Here is a 24,061-nt window from a genome sequence, read left to right as displayed (position 1 = left end):
GTGTTTCCCTCCTATGTCCCTATAGATTGTAAGCTTGCAGCCGGGCTCTCCTACCTCCAAGTCTGTTGTTACCCAGTTTGTTCTTTCAGTGTTGTCAACATTTGTAAAGTGCAGCGGAATCTACTGCACTATATAAGAAACTGTAAATAAATAAATATTCTGTGTGCGACCGCTGCTGTATCTGCATACGAGATGCTACAATACAGTGTGTTACTGGAAAATAGTAATGTAGCCTTTGTTATGCAGACACAATGCAGGCATGCCACATATTTTAATCAGAAGATGCTTGTGCATCCTGTTCACATCGCTTTGCAAATCATTTTGATAAAAAGATGCTCAGCTCTTCCAGTCCCGCTATGGCATCACAGGATTAGGACTGTTTAACGCACAAGGAGACTGGATGTATGTGAACACATCTATACACAAATCAGTGACTGTTATATTTGCTATTCTGTATAAATATACGTCTTATACAATAATAGTAGTGTTATCCTGGTAACAATTATGATTTTATATTATAACTTTTTTACAGGACCTATAAAGAGCAGAAAAAGGGACAAAGTATTGTTCTTCGATCAAGCCAACTAAATACATCATCTCCTTACACCTCAGGAGGAGGAACAAAAGCAATTTTATTTTCTGGATAGAAGAAACCTTCAGCAACTAATTTGTTTCTCACCTCATACATGATGAGTCACACAGGAGAGAAACCACATGTGTGCTCTGAGTGTGACAAAGGCTTTACATGTAAATCACATCTTCTCAGACATCAGAGGAGTCACACAGGAGAGAAGCCATTTACATGTTCTGAATGCCGCAAATGTTTTTCCCAAAAGTCAGAGCTTGTCCAACATCAGAGGAGTCACACAGGAGAGAAGCCATTTACATGTTCTGAATGCAGCAAATGTTTTTCCCGGCAGTCTCTTCTTGTCCAACATCAGATGAGTCACACAGGAGAGAAGCCATATAAATGTTCTGAATGCAGCAAATGTTTTTCCAATAAGTCAAATCTTGTCACACATCAGAGGAGTCACACAGGAGAGAAGCCATATAAATGCTCTGAATGCAGAAAATGTTTTTCCAATAAGTCAAATCTTGTCACACATCAGAGGAGTCACACAGGAGAGAATCCATATAAATGTTCTGAATGCAGCAAATGTTTTCCCCAGAAGTCACAGCTTGTCCTACATCAGAGGAGTCACACAGGAGAGAAGCCATTTACATGTTCTGAATGCAGCAAATGTTTTCCCCAGAAGTCACAGCTTGTCCTACATCAGAGGAGTCACACAGGAGAGAAGCCATATAAATGCTCTGAATGCAGAAAATGTTTTTCCAATAAGTCAAATCTTGTCACACATCAGAGGAGTCACACAGGAGAGAAACCATATAAATGTTCTGAATGCAGTAAATGTTTTTCCCGGAAGTCACATCTTGTCCTACATCAGAGGAATCACACAGGAGAGAAACCATATAAATGTTCTGAATGCAGCAAATGTTTTCCCCAGAAGTCACAGCTTGTCCTACATCAGAGGAGTCACACAGGAGAGAAACCATATAAATGTTCTGAATGCAGCAAATGTTTTTCCCGGCAGTCTCTTCTTGCCCGACATCAGAGGAGTCACACAGGAGAGAAACTAAAAATGGTGTGAATGCAGGTAGTGTGTTACAATACTGATCACTGGACTTGCTGTGAGGGCCTGAATGCAGCGGTTTTCATAAGTAAAGGAACATTTATCACCACAATATGCATTCAAGAGATACAGTTTTTATTTCAAGTTTGACAAGTGTTTTCTAAAATCAGTCCTGAAAAAGACAGGAGCGGTCTGACAAATGGAGTTAAGAGCACTTTCTCCCTGGGACAGTCTCTCTGTTATGAACTAAAGCTGCAGTATAACAACAGACAGTCGTTCTGGGGCTACTGTGGGTATTGTGGTAACTGAGTTTTATCATTTACAGCTGTTCTGCTGGTGCCGGTACTGAGCTCTGTAATATACAGCTGTACTGCCGGTGCTGGTACTGAGCTCTGTAATATACAGCTGTTCTGCTGGTGCCGGTACTGAGATGTGTAATATACAGCTGTTCTACTGCTGCCGGTACTGAGCTCTGTAATATACAGCTGTTCTGCTGATGCCGGTACTGAGATGTGTAATATACAGCTGTACTGCTGATGCTGAGCTCTGTAATACACAGCTGTTATACTGGTGCCGGTACTGAGCTCTGTAATATACAGCTGTTATACTGGTGCCGGTACTGAGCTCTGTAATATACAGCTGTTATACTGGTGCCGGTACTGAGCTCTGTAATATACAGCTGTTCTACTGGTGCCGGTACTGATCTCTGTAATATACAGCTGTACTGCTGGTGCTGAGCTCTGTAATATACAGCTGTTCTGCGGGTGCCGGTACTGAGCTCTGTAATATACAGATGTTCTGCTGGTGCTGGTACTGAGCTCTGTAATATACAGCTGTTCTACTGCTGCTAGTACTGAGCTCTGTAATATACAGCTGTTCTGCTGGTGCCGGTACTGAGCTCTGTAATATACAGCTGTTCTGCTGGTGCTGGTACTGAGCTCTGTAATATACAGCTGTTCTACTGGTGCCAGTACTGAGCTCTGTAATATACAGCTGTTCTGCTGGTGCCAGTACTGAGCTCTGTAATATACAGCTGTTCTGCTGGTGCCGGTACTGAGCTCTGTAATATACAGCTGTTCTGCTGATGATGGTACTGATCTCTGTAATATACAGCTGTTCTGCTGATGCCGGTACTGAGATGTGTAATATACAGCTGTTCTGCTGATGATGGTACTGATCTCTGTAATATATAGCTGTTCTGCTTATGCCGGTACTGAGATGTGTAATATACAGCTGTTCTGCTGGTGCTGAGCTCTGTAATATACAGCTGTTCTGCTGGTGCTGAGCTCTGTAATATATAGCTGTTCTGCTGGTGCCAGTACTGACCTCTGTAATATACAGCTGTTCTGCTGATGCCGGTACTGAGCTCTGTAATATACAGCTGTTCTACTGGTGCTGGTACTGAACTCTGTAATATACAAGTCTTCCTTTCTAGCTAGATAAGTGCTGCTGAATTTGTCTCACAGCTCCCTGTCAGTGTTAAGGCCCCCATATATTAGTCCGACTTGTCCTAAGGACAAGTAGGACCTGATTTCCCCCTGCAGCTCCCTGGGAGGGGGATACACGATTAGGCACCTGATGTGCCAAGTTTTGCAAATGATACATCTGCGATGTATCATGTAACTCCCGGGGAGCTGCAAGGTGGAGGGAGCAGGGGGTGGCAAAAATCAAGGTGGCGTGTGGGGGACGCTGCGAGGCGGCTCAGGGGGGACCCTGCTAGTAGTGCAGAGGCAGCGGACGCTGCGGGGGACAATGACACAGAGGCAGCAGTAACATAGAGCCCACCTCTACGTTACTGCTGCCTCTGTGTTCCCCGCAGCATCCTCTGCCTCTGCACCACTCGCAGCATCCCCCGCCCCCCTGCTCCCTCCACCTGCCCGGAGCATTGACAGCTCCCTGCTCCGGCTCCCCCTGCCCACCTCTTCGTTACTGCTGCCTCTGTGTTCCCCGCAGCGTCTGCTGCCCCTGCACTACTAGCAGCGTTCCCCGCCCCCCTGCTCCCTCCACCTGCCCGGAGCATTGACAGCTCCCTGCTCCGGCTCCCCCTGCCCGACTCCTTCACCAGCGTCCCCCGCCCCCCCCCCTGCCCGTCTCCCTTGCCGGCGTCCGCCACCTGTGTCCCCCACCAGCCACCTCACAGAGTCCCCTGCCCGGCTGCACATAAGATTTAGCAAAACTTATGTGCAGCCGGTCGGACCTCCTGGCTCTGACCCGATGCGCACAGGACCGGGTGTCTAAACCTGCGATTTGGCCCGATTTCACTGCCCGATCCATCTGAATCAGGTGAAATCGGGACCAAATCGCAGAGTGTATGGGGGCCTTCACCTTGAATCTCAGCCTGTGTGTGTCTGTCAGAATCCTTGCTAGGCAGTGCCAGATTAAGGTCTAAATGGGCCTGGAGCTGAAAATAATCAATGGCCTATCATGCGCAATAATAGGGGTTATGGCCAGCACCTAATAATGTGGGGGGCGTGACCGGTGTTCTGTTTGGGTGGTCTGCTCATGGGTGTGTCTCTATTTATGTAAATACTTTCAACTAATTATATATGCCTGGAAAGGGCAGGGGGCTGTCATAGGAAAAATGAAAAGGGTTTAGTATAGGGTGGAAAATGACAAAGAGGTTGGCATAGAAAAGAGGGAAAATAGAAACTGCAGATATACTTACCTTGCAGCGGCAGACTTTGGGCTTCAGTGCAGACCATGTATCGCCAGCACTGAGAGCATCGGACGATATATATGCACACTCCCTCCAGCCAAAGAGTGCAATGGCATATATATATATATATATACACACACACACACACACACACACAATAGCAGAGAACCTGGCACTCAGACCCCCCGAGGGGTAACTGGCTCAGTTCCCTTCTGCACCAACTGAAAGCCTGGAATGTATAATCCTGTGTAACAGCAGAGACACAAGTCTCAGAGTGCCGCTGCTGTTACACAGGAATATATATATATATATATATAGACAAGGTAGAGGTGCGGCACTCGGACTAACAAATCAGGTTGAATAAAGAAGATGACTACTCCATCTGATGACGTTTAAGTTTATTAACTGTCTTCAAGTCACTGTCTTCATGTCAATTCCCATTTTGCCACATGGATTGAGCGTAAATACACACTATAGCAAATGAATAGGTAACACTTGGATTCAATATAAAGAAAAAATTCCGAGTTCGAACCTGATGTAAGATATATGAGGAGTGATATGTATATTCTGTAGTTTATTTTATAAATTCTATTCCTATTTCACTATAACTCTGATATTATATAGGACTAATATTGTTAAACTTCTCTATGGTGTAAGTTACTAGAACATTTCTATATGTGTGTCCGATATTTTATCATTTTATTTTGATGAGAAAGCCATTTGGAATAATAAACCAAGGAGCCCAATAAGGGGTTCGCTCTGAGCCACGTCTGTCCAGTCACTATCTGCCCACTAGAAAAGAAAAACTCATTTGATGCAACCCGTGGGATTCCTTAGAGCGGAATATTATAAAAAATTCAAATAAGAATAGGATAGAACACATTGTTTATATAGATATTTATGGTTTTATTCTTTATTCTCTTTATTTCAATGGTATTAAAAAAAATAACAATAAAAACAATAAAATAGTGATGAAGTTATATAGACTGTGAAAATATGACACAATCCCCATGGTCTGGTGGTACAATGGATAGGGATTTGGTTTAGTGTGGAATAATTCCATCTATATTCAATGAGTACCGCAGCTCAGTATCACCTACTCTATAATTACGTAAACCTATTGACTTCACCGGGAACTATAGCCATTGATATTATGGGGAAATTTACTAAAGGAAATTTGTAAAAAAATAGGTGTATTTGTATCCAGAAATACACTTATTTTTGACATTTACTATCCCAAAAATACAGCAATTCGTAGTCGTATTGATGTGCTATCAATACGAATTGCCGTATTTTCGGGATAGTAAATGTCAAAAAGAAGTATATTTCTGGATACAAATACACCTATTTTTTACAAATTTCCTTTAGTAAATTTCCCCCTATATGACTGCAAATAATAAGAAAATCATTGGCGTATGGACTGAGTATAAATTGATTTATGAATATGTAATTATTCCAAGGCTCATTTTTAATTGTATGACATCTTATATATGCTATTGTTATATATTGTATTATTAATTTGTAGGTGGCCGCCTGTGTTATATGTATTTTTGGTACTCTTTACCTAGCACGGCGCCCATCGCGACCATCGCATGCACTAAAAAACGGGTGCGATGCGATGCCCGCGATGGCCGCGATTTCCCATAGGGACCAATGTTAAAAATCAGATTGGTCGCGATTTTAGTGTTAAAAGTCAGATTGGTCGCGATTTTTACATAGGAAACAATGTTAAATGGGCCACAGAGCCCTAATAGTCCCCCTGAAGTGTTAAATGGCCCCCACAATTTTTAACGCCACCCCACGATCAACGTGAACCCGAAGCGTGGCGAGCGCAGCGAGCCCGCGAGGGGCGGCGGTACGCGTCCTCCGACCTTTTCATACCCCCACTATCCACGTCGGCGTGGAGTTGAGAATAGAATAGTGTGGCGAGCGCAGCGAGCCACCGAGCCCGAAGCGTGGCGAGCGCAGCGGATACCTTCACAGGTAAACGCGTCCCCTCGCGGGCTTCACAGGTGTCCGCGTCGCCACGGACACCTGTGAAGCCCGCGAGGGGACGCGTATAACTGTGAAGGTATCCGCGTCCCCTCGCGGGGCTCGCTGCGCTCGCCACGCTTCGGGCTCGGTGGCTCGCTGCGCTCGCCACACTATTCTATTCTCAACTCCACGCCGACGTGGATAGTGGGGGTATGAAAAGGTCGGAGGACGCGTACCGCCGCCCCTCGCGGGCTCGCTGCGCTCGCCACGCTTCGGGTTCACGTTGATCGTGGGGTGGCGTTAAAAATTGTGGGGGCCATTTAACACTTCAGGGGGACTATTAGGGCTCTGTGGCCCATTTAACATTGTTTCCTATGTAAAAATCGCGGGCATTGAGGCAATTAACGCTAAAATCGCGACCAATCTGACTTTTAACATTGATCCCTATGGGAAAATCGCGGGCATCGCGGCCATCGCGTCGCACCCGTTTTTAATTTACCCGCGATGCCCGCGATTTTTTACCCCCGACGCCCGCGATTGTAATCGCGGGCGCCGTGCTAGGTAAAGAGTACCGTATTTTTTTTTATTTTGTTTCATATTTTTTTAAATAAATACATAAAGGAATCAATTAAGTATTTAAATTGTGCCTGCAAAGTGTTTTCATCCACGGTGCCTAATAAATTAAACCAATAGCGTAGAAACTCAGTTTTTTACCCGTATATACCAAATGAATTGAGAAAAAATTCACAATATGCTTCATAAAAAGAGACATTGGGTGACATTTATTAGAGGTCGATGGTGGGTTTTTGGCGATTTTTATCGCAAAAACGGCCGTTTTTTCATTTTTTTCCCCAAATCGATTTTTTAATGGGTGGCAATTTGCGGCATAAATCGAACTTTTTGCCGCGAAATCGCACTTTCTGAAAGTGCGATTTTTTTTAACTACGGAATTCGCATCCAGATGTTTTCCCCTTTGAAAAAGATACAAATCGCATTTTTAATGAGATTCGAATTTGGAAATCGGCCACAAAAATGGTCTAAAGTGACAAAAAAAAATAGACCTGATCCTGACTGGCGATTTTGTCAGAAACATGGCGATTTTGTCAGAACCATGCACAGATCATTGTGATCTGTGTATGGTTCTTTGGTAAAATATGTGTAAAAGTTAAAAAAAAAAATGGCGTGAAGTCCCCCCTCCTGTACATAACCAGCCCCGGGCTCATTGAGCCGGACCTGGTTCCAAAAATACGGGGGACAAAAAGTGTAGCGGTCCCCCATATTTCTGAAACCAGCCCCGGACTATTGGACCGGTCCTGGTTCCAAAAATACGGGGGACAAAAAATCTGGGGGTCCCCCGTATTTTGAAACCAGCACCGGGCTCCAACAGCCCGCAGTGTCATGCCACAGCCGGGGGACACTTTTTACACAAGGTCCCCCGGCCGTACCATGAGCACCGTGGCTGGTCAGCCTTGGACGGGGTACCTGGAGGAGTGGGGACCCCCCCAATAAAGGGGTCCCCCCCCCAGGCTTCACCCTTCCAGGGCTGAAGCCCGGGGCTGTCACCGGCGTCCCTGGCTATTGGACGCCGGCCTGATAGTGTTAAAATCACATTCCTAACATTACTTAATACAGGAGAACTACAAGTTCCAGCAGACCTCCCCCGCAGGCTGGGACTTGGGGAACCACAAGTCCCAGCATGCGGGGCATTAATGGGCCCGCTGGGACCTGTAGTCCACCTGTAAAAAGAATGTTAAAATAAAGCACACACACAGAAAAGTAGAACTTTAATACACATCCACACACACCTCACTTTTACACCGCTATACATACCGATCCAGGATCCAGCACTGGTCTCTCTGCAGCAGAGCCGGACAGCCCGCACTGACAGCGGGCTGACCGGCTTCCTCCGATGCAGCTAACAGCTTCTGTCGCGCTGTCCCAGCGCGACACTGGCAGAGAGCGTCTCCGGCTTATGTGTCTCCATGGAGACGCATAGCTCAGCCAATCAGGACTGAGCTATGCGTCTCCATGGAGACGCATCGGCCAATCACGCTCTCAGCCTGTCCCAGCGCGACAGAAGCTGTTAGCTGCATCGGAGGAAGCCGGTCAGCCCGCTGTCAGTGCGGGCTGTCCGGCTCTGCTGCAGAGAGACCAGCGCTGGATCCTGGATCGGTATGTATAGCGGTGTAAAAGGGAGGTGTGTGTGGATGTGTATTAAAGTTCTACTTTTCTGTGTGTGTGCTTTATTTTAACATTCTTTTTACAGGTGGACTACAGGTCCCAGCGGGCCCATTAATGCCCTGCATGCTGGGACTTGCGGTTCCTCAAGTCCCAGCCTGCGGGGGAGGTCTGCTGGAACTTGTAGTTCTCCTGTATTAAGTAATGTTAGGAATGTGATTTTAACACTATCAGGCCGGCGTCCAATGGCCAGGGATGCCGGTGACAGCCCCGGGCTTCAGCCCTGGACGGGTGAAGCCTGGGGGGGGGACCCCTTTATTGGGGGGGTCCCCACTCCTCCAGGTACCCCGTCCAAGGCTGACCAGCCACGGTGCTCATGGTACGGCCAGGGGACCTTGTGTAAAAAGTGTCCCCCGGCTGTGGCATGACCCTGCGGGCTGTTGGCGCCCGGTGCTGGTTTCAAAATACGGGGGACCCCCAGATTTTTTGTCCCCCGTATTTTTGGAACCGGGACCGGTCCAAGAGTCCGGGGCTGGTTTCAGAAATACGGGGGACCCCTACGCTTTTTGTCCCCCGTATTTTTGGAACCAGGTCCGGCTCAATGAGCCCGGGGCTGGTTATGTACAGGAGGGGGGACCTCACGCCATTTTTTTTTTTTTTACAATTACAAAAACGCACCTTTTCAAAAAATCGCACCTTTTCATGACTAAAAAAATCGCACTTTCCATCCCGAAAATCGCCCTACATCGCACTCACACTTTTCATGCCGGAATACACACCGCATTAAATATTCGATTTCTGGAAAAAAATGCGATTTTAAAAAACGGCGATACAGGGCGATTTGTGAAAAAATCGCATTTTCCGAAAAACGGTAAACACAATAAATCTCGCCCATTGTGCGCGCATTAAAAAAATTACACCCACCATAATGGCCATTACATGTTAAGCCACACACCATAATATTCATTATGTATTATGCCAAACACCATAATGCTTATTAAAAATTATGCTACATAAGTGCTGCTTAACTACATTCTCATTTTCAAGGGTTCCATGCTCATTGCCAGGGGTTCCATGCTTGTTGCCATGTGGGATTACATGCTTGCGGTAACTGGGGGACAGCCGCTGCCGGGCAGAAGTGACAGCCGGGCAGAGAGCAGGGGACTGCCAGCAGTATTCAGAGCACTGCAGGTCCCAGCTATTTGAAATAATACCCTTTTCACACCCGAAAATGTAGGTATTTACCCGGGAACATTGTCCCAGGATCATGCAGGGCCCCTTTTACACCAGTCTAGTCCCTGCATTTTCTGGTGTGTGGGGGGAGAGAAAACCACCAACTCCCCCCCCCCCCCCCTTTTTAACCAACCAGCTATAGCTTCGGAACCAACTGACCCATTTACATGAGACCAGTATCATATTAAAGAACTTTTTGAGTGGGCTTCAAATGATCTTGGTCCCATGAAACTGGGCCGTTTGGTTCCAGAGAAATCTATGATATTACATTTCAGGAATGAAAAAAAATCGGTTTACCCGCAATATCTCTGGAACCAATTAACCCATATGGACCAGCCTGGTATCAGATTGAAGGCCCATCGATTGGGTTCAACTTCTGTGATGCTGGAGGGGGAACTGGCAGCCATTGAAACCGGGTGGGGGTCGGAATTAGCGGGTCTCATGTTATCCTATGGAGAAAATGTTTCAGGCTTGCCCAGCGGGGTCTCTGGTTCCCAGGGGGCCAGAGACGCAGGGCTGGGCTCGTTGGAAAGCCCAAGGCCTCAGCTAGAGTGGGCCTGTAGCTGTAGCTCCATCAGACCCATTGTTAATCCAGCCCTGTTGCTAGGTAGCCAGGATAGAAACTGCTCAGCCTGTGTGTCTCAATTAGAATCCTTGCTAGGTAGCCAGGATAGAAACTGCTCAGCCTGTATGTTTGTTTGTCTCTGGAGTTTCTCTGGTTACAGCTTAGGCAGGCTGCTGGGATCTGTGGTGTCACCTTACAGACGCAGAGGTGTAACTTGGCAACCCGCACAATATTTGTTCACCTCCTCCAGTTTATTGGGTATTCCACCTAGCCTTTACATTGGAGAGGTCAGGGCTATTTTTGTGCAGGCTCTAGCAGGAACTGTGGCCCTTATTCTAGCTCACTCTTTCTGACAAAATATTTCTTAGATGGACAAAACCATGTGCACTGCAGGTGAGGCAGAAGTAAAACCCCACCCAAATCTAATTATCTCTGCACAAGTAACACCTGCCTCACCTGCAGTGCTCATGGTTTTGTCCATCTAAGAAATATTTTGTCAGAAAGAGTGAGCTAGAATAATGGCCACAGTTCCTGCTAGAGCCTGCACAAAAATAGCCCTGGGAGAGGTCATTGTGTGGCTGTTTCTCCTTAACCCCTTGTGGGCATCATACAGAATCATTTATTTTGTGAACCACCTTTTGAGTATTGTTACTCATGTGTATTGCACTTAACACCTTGCTACACCATATATGTAGTGGTACGTCGGCAGTTCATGTGTCGACAACACCACTGCCATAACATAATCAGCAGCCCTAACAAGTGTTGTAATTTTGAGGAATATGGATTCCAGTCCTCAAAATACATTGCAACAGGTAGATGGTCAGGTTCACTCACTGTCACTGCAGTTCCAAGAATTGTCCCTCCAGGTTAGTACCCAGAATTTTGCTGAAGGGACAGTTCCTGACACAGGGACTGTGGTTAAAGAGCCTTAAAAATAAACCTCCCTGACTGGTTCTCGGGGAATCGGTCACAGTTCTTCAACTTCAGGGAAGGGTGTAAATTGTACTTTAGACTCAGGACTCATTCGTCAGGTTCGGAGGCGCAGCGGATGGGCATTATAATCTCCCTGCTGCAGGGTGATCCACAAACTTGGGCTTTCAGTCTCGACCCCGATAGCCTAACTATGCGAAGTGTGGATGCCTTTTTTGCTGCCCTGGGGGTTCTGTATGATGACCCTGATAAGTTAGCCTCAGCGGAAGCCCAGATCAGATCCCTGAAACAGGGGCATCGAGCCGCCGAGATCTATTGTACAGAGTTTAGGTGGTTGGCTAATGACACGGAGTGGAACGATCTGGCCCTCTGCAGCCAATTCAGAGTGGGTTTGTCTGATCAAATAAAAGATCTATTGGTACAATTTCCCTCCCCGACATCTCTGGACCAACTCATGCAGTTGTCGTTTAGAATGGATAGGAAGTTGCGTGAGCGTAGGCAGGAAAAAGTGCTCCCACTCCCTGTCACTAGTGGGGAATTAGAGGGGACTCCTGTGGATTCTGAGGAGCCTATGCAGATTGGGGCCAGTAAACTCTTTACCCGGGAGAAAGCTAGGAGAAGAGCTCAGGGTCTGTGCTTGTATCAGGGGGAAAGGGCCATTTAGTGAGTTCATGTCCTGAGAAACCGGAAAACTTCAGAGCCTGAGGGTAATGGGGAATACCCTTTCAGGCCATAGTTTGGATACCCCTAATAACACCTTTTTAATTCCAGTTACTCTGGGGATTAACAGCCAAACTCTACAGATTAATGCTTTTGTAGATAGTGGGGTTGACGGTATTTTTATTGGCCACCAGTTTGCTCAGGCATATCTCATTCCAATGGTTCCTTTGGGTTCTGAGATTAGGGTGTGTGGTCTCGATGGTGAACCCTTATCTCAAGGTAGAAGTGTTTCCCAAACGGTACCCATCACTCTCTCTGTTGGAGCCATGCATTGCTTTGTAGTTACTTGCTCTTTTGCTTCTATAGTTTTAGTTACCTTGGTTAAGGATGCATAATCCAGTTTTTGACTGGGTAACTGGGGAGATCCTTAGTTGGGGCAGTAAATGCTCTCAAAGTTGTTGTCGGCTTCCTATTCGGCTGTCACAATTTAAACCTCCAGGATTACCAGAATAGTATGCCGACTTTTCTGATGTATTCTGTAAAAAAAAGTTGCTGAGACCATGCCTTCTCATCGCTCTATTGACTTGGTGCCCAGGGCCAAGCTCCCAAAAAGCAGGTTGTACTCTCTGTCGCGCCATAGTCCCAGGCGATGGCAGAGTATATAGAAGAGAGTCTGGCTAAGGGTTTTATTTGGCATTCACTCCTGTGGGATCGGGATTCTTTTCTGTTGAGAAGAAGGATGGGACATTGCGACCCTGCATAGACTTTAGAGAGTTAAACCAGATCACTATCAAGAATTCTTATCCTTTGCCCCTCATATCAGTCTTGTTTGATCAGCTCCACACTGCCACTATTTTTTCTAAAATTGATTTGCGAGGAGCTTATAATCTGGTTTGTGTGAGGGAGGGGGATGAATGGAAGACTGCATTTAAAAATCATTCTGGGCATTACGAATATCTAATTAATGCCCTTTGGCCTTTCCAACGCTCCAGCAGTTTTCCAGGATTTCATTAATGATGTGCTCAGGGAGTTTTTAGATAGATTCTTGGTGGTCTACCTGGATGACATTTTGATCTTTTCTAAATCTCTAGAGGAGCGTCGTCAGCATGTGCGTTTGGTCCTCCAGAAGCTTAGGGAACACCATCTCTGTGCCAAGCTTGAGAAATGTGAGTTTGAGGTGCGACAAATCACATTCTTATGTAATGTCATCTCCCCTGTAGGTTTCCAGATGGAGGACTGGAAGGTGCAGGCGGTGCTTGACTGGGTACAGCCCAGTAATTTAAAAGGGTACTTTTTACCTAGAACGGTGCCCACGATTTGGATCTTGGGCATCACAAGGTAAAAAATTGCATTGGTCGCATCGCATGCGGCCAAAAAATCGCATGCGATGCGAACGACGCGATTACCGCAAAAAATGTTAAATGGCCCAATTGACCTGATTTTACATAGGGAACAATGTTAAATGGCCCACAGACCCCAAATAGCCACCCTGAAGTGTGAAATGGCTCCCCCAATTGTTAACGTCACCCCATGATCAACGTCAACCCAACGCATGGCGAGCGCAGCGAGCCCATGAGGGGCGGCGGTACGTGTCCTCCGACCTTTTCATACCCCCACTATCCACGTCGGCGTGGAGTTGAGAATAGAAAGTGTGGCGAGCGCAGCGAGCCACCAAGCCCAAAGCGTGGCAAGCGCAGCGAGCCCCGCGAGGGGCCGCGGATACCTTCACACGTATCCGCGTACCCTCGCGGGCTCCACAGGTATCCGCGTCCGCTCGCCACGCTTCGGGCTCGGTGGCTTGCTGCGTTCGCCACACTTTCTATTCTCAACTCCACACCGACGTGGATAGTGGGGGTATGAGGTCGGAGGACACGTACCGCCGCCCCTCATGGGCTCGCTGCGCTCGCCACGCGTCGGGTTGACGTTGATCATGGGGTGACGTTAACAATTGGGGGAGCCATTTCACACTTCAAGGTCGGAGGACGCGTACCGCCACCCCTCGCGGGCTCGCTGCGCTAGCCACGCTTCGGGTTGACGTTGATCGTGGGGTGGCGTTAACAATTGGGGGGCCCATTTCACACTTCCGGGTGGCTATTTGGGGTCTGTGGGCCATTTAACATTGTTCCCTATGTAAAATCGGGTCAATTGGGCCATTTAACATTGTTCCCTATGTAAAATCGCGGTAATCGCGTCGGTCGCATCGCATGCGTTTTTTGGCCGCATGCGATGCGACCCACGCGATTTACATTTTAACATGCATTTCTATGTGAAATCGCGGGCGTCGCATCGGTCGCATCGCATGCCATTATAATGGCATGCGATGTACATGCGATGCCCGCGATGGGCGCCGTTCTAGGTAAAGAGTACCTTTAAAAGCAATCCAGCGATTCTTGGGTTTTGCCAATTTTTATAGACGATTTATCCCCAAGTTCTCGTCTATTGTTGCACCCATAGTGGCTCTTACCAAGAAAGGGGCAGATACCACACAATGGTCTGGTGAAGCTAAATTAGCATTTATTAGGCTGAAGCGAGCCTTTGTTTCGGCTAAGATCCTTCACCATCCAGACCCAGAGTGCCCTTTTGTGGTGGAGGTGGATGCTTCTGAAATGGGCATTAGGGCAGTATTGTCTCAATTTAGCAATGTCAATGAACATCTCCATCCCTGTGCCTTCTACTCCCGCATGTTTTCCTCTGCAAAAATGTTGTTATTGGCCATTAAGGATGCTTTGGAGGAGTGGAGACATTGGCTGGAATAAGTTTTTGGTCCGGATCTTGACTGACCATAAGAATTTAGCCTATCTAGAATCTGCAAAGTGACTCAAAGCCAGGCAGGCTCGATGGGCTTTGTTCTTCACCAGATTTAACTTTGTTATCACCTACCGCCCAGGCTCCAAAAATGTCAAGGTGGATGCCCTCTTGATAATTTTTTTCTCCTGTGCAGGAGACCGGAGATGTCCGGTCTCTTTACTCCATAATTCACCATGATAAGGGTTTGAGAGCCACCACTAAATATTTAGAGAGGAGTAATCTCGATCCCCACTATAAACAACTTCTGATTGACAGTGTTGATTTGATTTTAAACAACAACTACTTCATGTTTGATGGCGGCCTCTACACCCAGAAGGTTTGGACCGCTATGGGTACCAGGTTCGCCCCAAGCTATGCCAACATCTTCATGGGACTCTGGGAAGAGGAACATGTGTGGAATGGGCATGGCTTTGGGTCGGACCTGGTATTTTGGTCCAGATATATCAACAATATCGTCTTTATATGGAGGGGAAATGAACTCAATTTGATAGCCTTCTGTGATTATTTAAATGAGAACAATGAAAATATAGAATGTTTAACATCAGCCAATCAAGCATCGATTTTTTGGACATTACGATATTTGATAATAATGGTCATTTGGAGACCAAAACATATACAAAGCCCACTGTTGCCTCTCATATATACAAAGGAACAGCTGCCACCATAACACCTGGTTAAACGCTATCCCAGGTGGCCAATTCAAGCGCCTCAAGCGCAACTGTTCAGATGCAACAGTCTATACACAACAAGCTAAAAATATGGCAGAAAGGTTTATTCAGAGTGGTTTATTCAGAGTGGTTACACGTCAGAAGCCATCCCTGAAACCTTGGCCAAGACAGAAGAAATAGACAGAGAGATCCTTCTAAGGCCCAAAGAATCAAGAGAAGAGAATAATGATTTCCAGTGGGCATTTATAACAGGCTTCCATTCACAATATAAAACTATAGAGAAATCTTTTAAAAATAATTGGAACATTTTATTAAGAGATCCAATTATAGGAACTCATTTACCTAAAGCCCCCAAATTCATTTATAAAAAAGCTCCTAATATTAAAAATAAGCTAGTAAGAAGTGCCTTCACTACATCTAATAATATTGGTAGAATCCGCACCAAAAGGTTTTCACAGATGCGGGCTGTGCAGAGGTTGCAAAATGGTGCAAAGTAGCGGCCAGTCTAAAACAACAGAACTGACAATAAACCAAACCACTTTCACCATTGAGAATTTCATCACGTGCAATACCCCAAATGTTGTATATGCCATTGAATGTTCATGCAATCTCTTTTACATTGGGCGGACATCTAGACCACTTAAAACACGAATAATGGAGCACCTGAATAACATCAAAAAAGGAGTAGAGACTCATAGTTTATCTCACCATTTTAAAACGGTACATAAGTCAAACACGAATCATATCACTCGGTTTGTTGGAATTAAGGAGGTTAAAGATGACCCCAGAAAAAAGAATAAAGCATCGCAACTAGCAAGAGAAGAAATGAAATGCATATATAATCTGAATACTCTATATCCCTTTGGTCTAAACAAAGATTTTGAGATCAAATGGTTTTTATAAGATTTTTATGTATTTTATTCTGAACATAATTTATGTCCCCTACTGTTTATTATCCTAAGCCTTTTTAAATTTACAATTTTTTAGCTACTTTTATGTTTATTATAAAATGTTTCTAATTTTAATGTTGAGTTCTAATTTCATGTTTTTAATTTTTTTCCATATTACTGCATGATGTGTATTCAATCAAAGCGCCCTCAGCACCTTGCACTTTATTTCAAGTAAGCTGCTATTCAAATAATAAGATCTGGGAAAATCTGTCATGAGCCACGGAAGACCCGCTGCTCGCTGCAGACGGGATACCGGAAGTGGGGCGATGACGCGGCAGCAAACATGCCGGAAGTGGGGCGGATGCACACATCGCACAACAGTCATGAGCCATGGAAGACCCGCTGCTCGCTGCAGACGGGATACCGGAAGTGGGGCGATGACGCGGCAGCAAACATGCCGGAAGTGAGGCGGACAAATACATCGCACAACAATATGACTGGGTATGTAGCGCATAATGGCGCTCGTACATGATTGGACAACAATCCTTTTAAATAATGATCCTCAATATGGCTTCAGTCATCCTTGAAAAAGACCGCAGTTAATGGTCGAAACGCGTTGGGCCTGCCTAAGGACGCCTATCCGGGGAAAACCTGTTGCCAGGACCTTTTGGACTGTGCCTGATGTGAGAGTTTCCGGGACTTTCATTCATAGCGCAATTGAGAACTTTTTTCCAACTAAGTTCTCCACCAGTTCTGGTAATTGTTTGTAAATTCCCCTGTGTGACCACCTGTTTTTAAGTGTGTTTTATGTACATCCAGTTTGGTCCTATATGTGTTGTCAGCATTAAATACAGTATTACACCATATGCGGTTCCATTGTGTTTCCATATGTGCTTATGATACCTGGAGTGCTTTTCTGGAGTACAAGAATATCCTGGTTAAATCAATGTGATTAAGAATATCCTTATTCGGAGAAGAGGAGACGCTATTCCCTTTTTAAGGGGCGTACGGTACCACTTTTCAAAGTTATAAGGCTTTGGTGAAGGGACAGTGATCTAGATCTGCCTGAATATATGGAGAAATGTGTATGATTTTACACGGCGGAGAAGAGGATCGTTCCCAGTGAGACAGGAACGTTAGTTTTCATCCCATTTGTTTGGCTCGCAGGAGGGACTATAACAAAATATGTGTGTCTTGTGACCATTTACGTTTGTGGTGCGGGGTCACCACGTGTTATATTTCCCACCCGCTGAGTTTTATCATTTCTTTCTTTGTATGCCCATTATTCCATCTTCTCACATCAGAGTGGGTATTGCTCAGGATCTGTTGTTGGTGGTCCTGAGGGCACAGGGATAGGCTCCTCCTGGCATTCCTGGGGGTCTTTTATTTGTGCCTGAAAAATTCAGAGAACTGTTTTTTTTTCTTGAATTCCATGCCAAAAGGTTGGCGGGGCATCTGGGCATTGCTAGATCTCTGGAGAGGTTGTCCAGGGCGGTGTGATGGCCTTCTGTTTCCAGTTATGTTACCCAATGGGTTTGCTCTTGTGAGGTGTGTGCCAAGAATAAGACTCCTCAGGGCACCCCACTGTGTGCTTGGCACCCTTTGTCCATCACGTCCAGGCTCTGGACTCATATTTTGATGGATTTTGTTGTTGTTCTGCTGAAGTCCTCGGGGATGAGTGCTATTTGGGTGGTAGTGGACCGATTTTCCACGATGGCTCATTTTGTTCCATTGGTGGGGCTGCCGTCCGCCAAGAGGTTTTTTGAGTTGTTTTTGCAATATGTCGTACGCCTCCATGGATTGCCCATGGACATTGTCTCGGATAGAGGCTCTCAGTTTGTGGCCAGATTTTGGAGGTCCTTTTGTTTGGCCTTCCAGATTACTTTTAGTCTCTCTTCAGGGTACCACCCACAGACCAACGGACAGACCGAGCGGGTCAATCAGTCCTTGGAGCAATTTTTGAGGTGTTATGTTTTGAAGTATCAGAATGATTGGGTTGATAATTTACCTCTGGCAGAGTTTGCTTATAATAATGCCACTCACTCTGCCACAGGTGTATCCCCATTTTTCTGTCTGCTTGGGTTTCATCCCAAAGCCAACTCTTTCGATCCGGGGGGCCCTACTACAGTGGGTTCTTTTACGGTCTCCTATTTTAGAGGAATTTGGAGAAGGTTTAGGCAAGCACTCATGTCTGTCTCACTTAGGACCAAGGCAGGCTTCGACAGAAGAAAGAGGCCCTGTCAGTTCAAGCTGTGTGACCTGGTTTTGGCTCTCCACTAAGAACTTGAGGTTGAGGCAGCCATCTCACAAGCTGGGTCCCCAATTTATTGGCCCATTTCGGATCATCAAGGTCATGAACCCGGTGGCCTTTCGATTGAAGTTGCCTAGGGCATTGGGTGTCAACAGGACCTTCCATTGCACTCTGCTGAAACCAGCATTCTACAAAAGCTCCTTAGTTAAAAGACCAGCTCCTATCTCGGTGTCAGGTCAGAAGGAATTTGTGGTAGAGAGGATCATTGACTCTAAAGTGATACAGGGTCAATTGTCCTTTTCGGTGCACTGGAAGGGATATGGCACAGAGGAGAGATCTTGGGTCCATGATGGGGACCTTCATGCACCAAGATTAAGACAGGCCTTTTTCCATGAATTCCCGGATAAACCGGGATTTCTTGACCCCTTGTCAAGGGGGGGGGGTACTGTTAGCAAGTAACCTGAGCATAGCATGCACTCTGGTCCGGGTTTTTGCTGATACAGTAGTAAAAGGCAATATGTTCACAGCAGGGACTCCGGCACTGGTTTTTGTGCTCACAGTCTGTGATGTCTGAGTGGGGCCGTGGGCAGCACCTGCTTTATAAGTCTTCCTTTCTGGCTAGACAAGTGCTGCTGAATTTGTCTCACAGCTCCCTGTCAGTGTTACCTTGAATCTCAGCCTGTGTGTGTCTGTCAGTTAGAATCCTTACTAGATAGTCAGGATAGAAACTGCTCAGCCTGTGTGTGTGTGTTTGTCTCTGGAGTTTCTCTGGTTACAGCTTAGGCAGGCTGCTGGGATCTGTGGTGTCGCCTTACAGACCCAGAGCTTGGCTGTAACTTGGCAACCCGCACAATAGTCATTCACCTCCTCCAGTGTATTGGGTATTCCACCTAGCCTTTACATTGGAGAGGTCATTGTGTGGCTGTTTCTCCATAACCCATTGTGGGCATCATACAGAATCATTTATTTTGTAAACCACCTTTTGAGTATTGTTACTCCTGTGTATTGCACTTAACACATTGCTACACCATGGGGGTTATTCTGATTCACTCGGAAAGGCACAGCCACTCTCTAATGGACAAAACCATATACACTGCAGGTGGGGCGGATGTAACATGTGCAGAGAGAGTTAGATTTGTGTGTTTTATTGTTTCTGTGCAGGGTAAATATTGGCTGCTTTATTTTTACACTGCAATATAGATATAAGTTTGAAGTACACCCCCACCCAAATCTTATTCTCTCTACACAGGTTACATCAGCCCCAACTGCAGTGCATTTGGTTTTGTCCATTAGAGAGTGATTGTGCCTTTCCGAGTGAATCAGAATAACCCCCCATATACGTATTGGTACGTCGGCAGTTCATGTGTTAACACCACCACTGACATAACAGGAAGTCTTCCAAGTCATGTGTAAGCGCCTAGGGATTGATAGTAAACTCCATACTCCCTACTGATCTCAGGCAAACACTAAGGTGGAGAGAACGGAGGGTACTATCAAGAACAAATTGAGCAAAGTTATGGCTGAAACAACGGTTGGTACTTATATGTTAGGTGGGCACCCACTAAGCTATTTGCTTAGTTTTATGCGGGGCTAGCTACGCTCCCCGCGCTTCGGGCACGGTGGCTCGCTGCGCTCACCACGCTATATAAAATCAATTCCATGCGGACATGTATAGTGGGGGTATGAGCGTACTAACTATAGTGGGTGCCAAACTAACATATAAGTACACAAGGGTTTGCTATGGCCTGAGACATTGCCTATAGTGCTGTATACTGTGTTTCCCCGATAATAAGACACTGTCTTATTTTATTTTTGTGGTACTTGTGTAGTTATACGGCGCCGTGCGTCTGTGTCCCCTTGCGGCGCGCTGCGCTCGCCCACGCTGCAGGCTCCCCACGCTATCTAAAATCAACTCCATGCCAACGTGGATAGTGGGGGTACGAACTATACACGTTGGCATGGAGTTTTCAGCCCTGCAGCTGGACTCAGACGCACGGCGCCATGATGGCGCCGTGAAACTACACAAGAACCATGTTCTTGGCTTATTTTAATTAACATTGACAGCATGCCCCTTCAGTCCTGCCCCTCACCTTATACTTTCAGCACAACTGCCGCTTTCCTTTCACGTTTTTCAGCCTTCCCGCCACCGCTCAGTCACTACACTCCAGCCTGTGTGTTCAGTCTTGTATGGTGCGCGGTGATGTCACATGCACAATGCATCCCTGGGACCACTGATGCCAGCAGAGGCTTCAGCAGTATCATGGCTGCTACCATAGCAGCAGCATCCATTTAATGCGGGGCGGAGCTGGAAGCATTGTAGTTTAGTGCAGGGACTTGGGAAAATGGAGGTTTAGCTAAGGCTTATTTTCGGGGTAGGTCTTATTATCGGGGAAACACGGTAGTATCAGAAGCACTCTCAGAACTCTGCTTATCCTGTCTCCTTTTGACATCCACACATTATGATGGACTCAGAGGATGACTAAAGTGCAATAATGAAGTGACTGTTCAATATCTTATGAAGATGAACCAACAATTGAGAATGCAGCAGAGGAAGTCAAAAGTGTTAACACCTGAATTGCCTGTTAAGATCTGTCATTGTCTTGAGCCAGGGGACTTTGGGCCTTATTTTGGTTCACTCTTTCTGCCAAAATCCTTCTTAGATGGACAAAACCATGTGCACTGCAGGGGGGCAGATGTAACATGTGCAGAGAGAATTAGATTTGGGTGAGTTATTTTGTTTCTGTGAAGGGAAACTACTGGCTGCTTTATTTTTACACTGCAATATAGAACTCACTTTGAAGTAAAACCCCCACCCAAATCTAATTCTCTCTGCACATGTTACATCTGCCCCACCTGCAGTGCACATGGTTTTGTCCATCTAAGAAGGATTTTGTCAGAAAGAGTGAACTAAAATAAGGCCCTTTGTTATGATCTGAAATTTGTTATGCCCAAGTTGTTTGATAGATTGTGGGAAGGACCATAACAAGTACTGTTGATCAGCACCACCACCAGTAAAGGTCCCAGAGAAGGAGATTTGGATCCATTCATCCCATTGTAGAAAGGTTGATAATCCTAGAAGTGACCAAAAGGAAATATCGCTGGAAGCTCTGTTCCAGGAAGACTTAGAGACAACTAAAACCGAAATATCTAAGAAGGAAAAAGACAAAGGAGAGACTACCCTGACTTTCCCCTGGCCAGACGAAGAAAGGAACAGCAGGCAGAAGATGAATACCCCACTTTGTTTTTTGTTTTCTCATTTTTGTTTCTCCCCAAGGTGTTGTATGGCCACCAAAGGGTGGATAATGTCAAGGTTTGTCAAAGCTTATTGCGAAACGCGTTGGTGAAGAGGAGCAGGGGCACCCTTATTCTACAGGCGCCCCACAATTTTACCATCCTGAAACCGGACCAGTCTCCAGAATCAATCCACTTCTGGGAACCAAGCGGCACCACCACCAAGCCCACCAGGGAGAGCACCTCACTCCATCAGGAGCTCCCTGGTCAGGAGAGTCACATCTCCCCCACAAAGGAACCAAGTGGCAACAACATCAAGCCCACCAGGTAGAGCACCCCGCAACATCGGGAGCTCCCTGGTTTGGAGACATACATCTCTCCCAATACAAGTACCTTTGGCATTCCTACACAGGACGATATCTGGAGACATTATAGGAACGGACTAAGGACATCACTACGGCCGAACTGTGGGTGAATATCCCTGCTCTCTGCATTACTTGTGGTACCCCCAATCTTTTAAATTTATTTAATTTATCATATAGATTTTTTATGTATTATTCTTAATAAATGTTTTAATTACACCTGTTGCATGCTTTTTAGCTAGCGCGGTCTCAAACCCCCCCTTTTTTCCAGTACACTATTCCTTGGGTCAGACTTCCCAAGTCCCGAGACCGCAGCTCCAGCAAAACAACTCCGCTCAGGCGCCCCTCAGGCCACTTATTGTGACCAACCTTTTCTCCAGACCTCCTAGTAGAACCCAATGCATTGGTTTTCAGGATTAGGAGAATGGGCACAAGGAATCATAGCCAACATAGGGAAACTTATGCTCTGTATCTGTGGTGTCATCATATTATTTGGCCTGTTATTTAAATGTATGCGGTGGGAAACCGGGGCAGACACAAACACACTGAAATAATGAGTATAAGGACTAGTGGTCCCACGGAAGACCCAGGACTTGAATACAACCCAGAAACCATTATTCAATAAGGGATACCATACCCAGAGATACATGTCTGTAATATTCCCCTTTTTATTTTTCTGTTTATTTTAGTATTGTGATATTGTCTCTATGACCCCTACTTTCTTTCCCCAAAATAAAAAGCAATTGCTTACCTCCCCAAATACACCACCTGTCCCCCCATTTATCCATAGTCTAGGGCTAGCCAATGTGCATGATGATGTATTTCCCAGTGGCGTAACCTGTCCCTTCACCTCTGTCTCCTTGTCCCCTCTTCTCCTGTCTATCCCCTGTCCTCCCTGCACCCCTGTATGGTACGCAAATATAGATAGAAAACATTATAAAAACACTTTATGTAAATTGCTGCCATTATTTACCTAACTTGATTGGGCAGACAGCAGGACGGGGCTGGTGGCAGGTAGCTGAGAGGCAGTGGGGCGGGCAGAGGAGGTAAAGTGCCTGTCTCATCCATATATATGCTGTATAGAGCGGCAGCTGCTGGAGAGCGAGCACTGTGTGGTGGACGCTGTCACAGCCGCCGGCGCAGTGAAGTTGCAGCCTGCGCCGGGAGTATCTGGCACAGGCACGAAGGCTTCAACTTCACTGAGCCGGCAGCTGTGACAGCGTCCACCGGGGAGCAGCCAGCGTCCACACACAGTATAAGGACAGCGGGGCGGGCTGTGTGGAAGCCGGGGGATTGCCAGGCAGGAAGAAAGGGAGAGGAGCTCTCTGGCTAGCTGTGTGAAGATACTCATTGACCCGCCCGCGGTCTGCCCCATGGGCAGGTCATGGGGCAGGTTAATGAGCATCCTCACACAGACAGCCAGAGACGAAGAAAACGGAAGTTTAAGTATTGGGTGCTACAGCTGAAAGAACTGCTGGCTACGGTTCTGTGACCCTGCGCCCTGGGGGTGCCGGCTCCCCCCCGCCATCGCCGGGGCTGCGGAGCCGTAGCTACGCCACTGGTATTTCCCCAAATGTGTACCCATCCCCATTTCTTCTATTGATAATAATTATTACTGTTTTCATTAACCTTAAGTCTCTTTGTCTTACCCAATGATCACCAAGATTTACAACCCTTTGCTTTAAAGGGAACAACACTGTGATCCCTGGTCAGATGTGATCTTATAGAGCACATGCCCGGGATCCTGGGGGAAACACATTTGATCGTATTCCCTGCGTCTTTGACGGTAATTGATATCCATATATGTGTGTTTATTGTTGTGTGTTAGCTGTACCTGCATTTGTTTAAATCATAATGTAATACTTATCTATGTATATGTTGTATTGAATAATTGTTTAAATCTGTATTGTTGATTACCTTCTAATCACCTTTGTCCAATAAGGACAATATATTAGGACACAGGGTTAGATCCGTGATCCCAACATAGCTGATTATCTGTGCGTATCATTTCTTTATAAGCATAC

The 24,061-nt window shown here is 46.2% G+C and overlaps 1 protein-coding gene and 1 long non-coding RNA gene across 3 annotated transcripts in view; one reads left to right on the top strand and one right to left on the bottom strand.

Moving 5' to 3' along the window:
- Positions 1-3,699, top strand: part of LOC146075918 (uncharacterized) — a 29,894-nt gene extending 26,195 nt beyond the window's left edge. For both annotated transcript variants that reach the window (XM_083185613.1, XM_083185614.1), the window contains one exon: positions 533-3,699. In XM_083185613.1, the coding sequence (XP_083041739.1) occupies positions 687-1,649 (963 nt within the window). In that variant the 5' untranslated portion in view covers positions 533-686 and the 3' untranslated portion in view covers positions 1,650-3,699. The remainder of the gene's footprint in view (positions 1-532) is intronic.
- Positions 1-24,061, bottom strand: part of LOC146075924 (uncharacterized) — a 95,925-nt gene that overhangs the window by 67,346 nt on the left and 4,518 nt on the right. The window lies entirely within an intron of this gene.

The sequence above is a fragment of the Crinia signifera genome, chromosome 4 (genome assembly GCF_055691185.1).
Source record: "Crinia signifera chromosome 4, ASM5569118v1, whole genome shotgun sequence".
Classification (NCBI taxonomy): domain Eukaryota; kingdom Metazoa; phylum Chordata; class Amphibia; order Anura; family Myobatrachidae; genus Crinia; species Crinia signifera.
The sequence above is the reverse complement of the archived record's forward strand: the minus strand, read 5'-3'. Positions and strand labels throughout refer to the sequence as shown.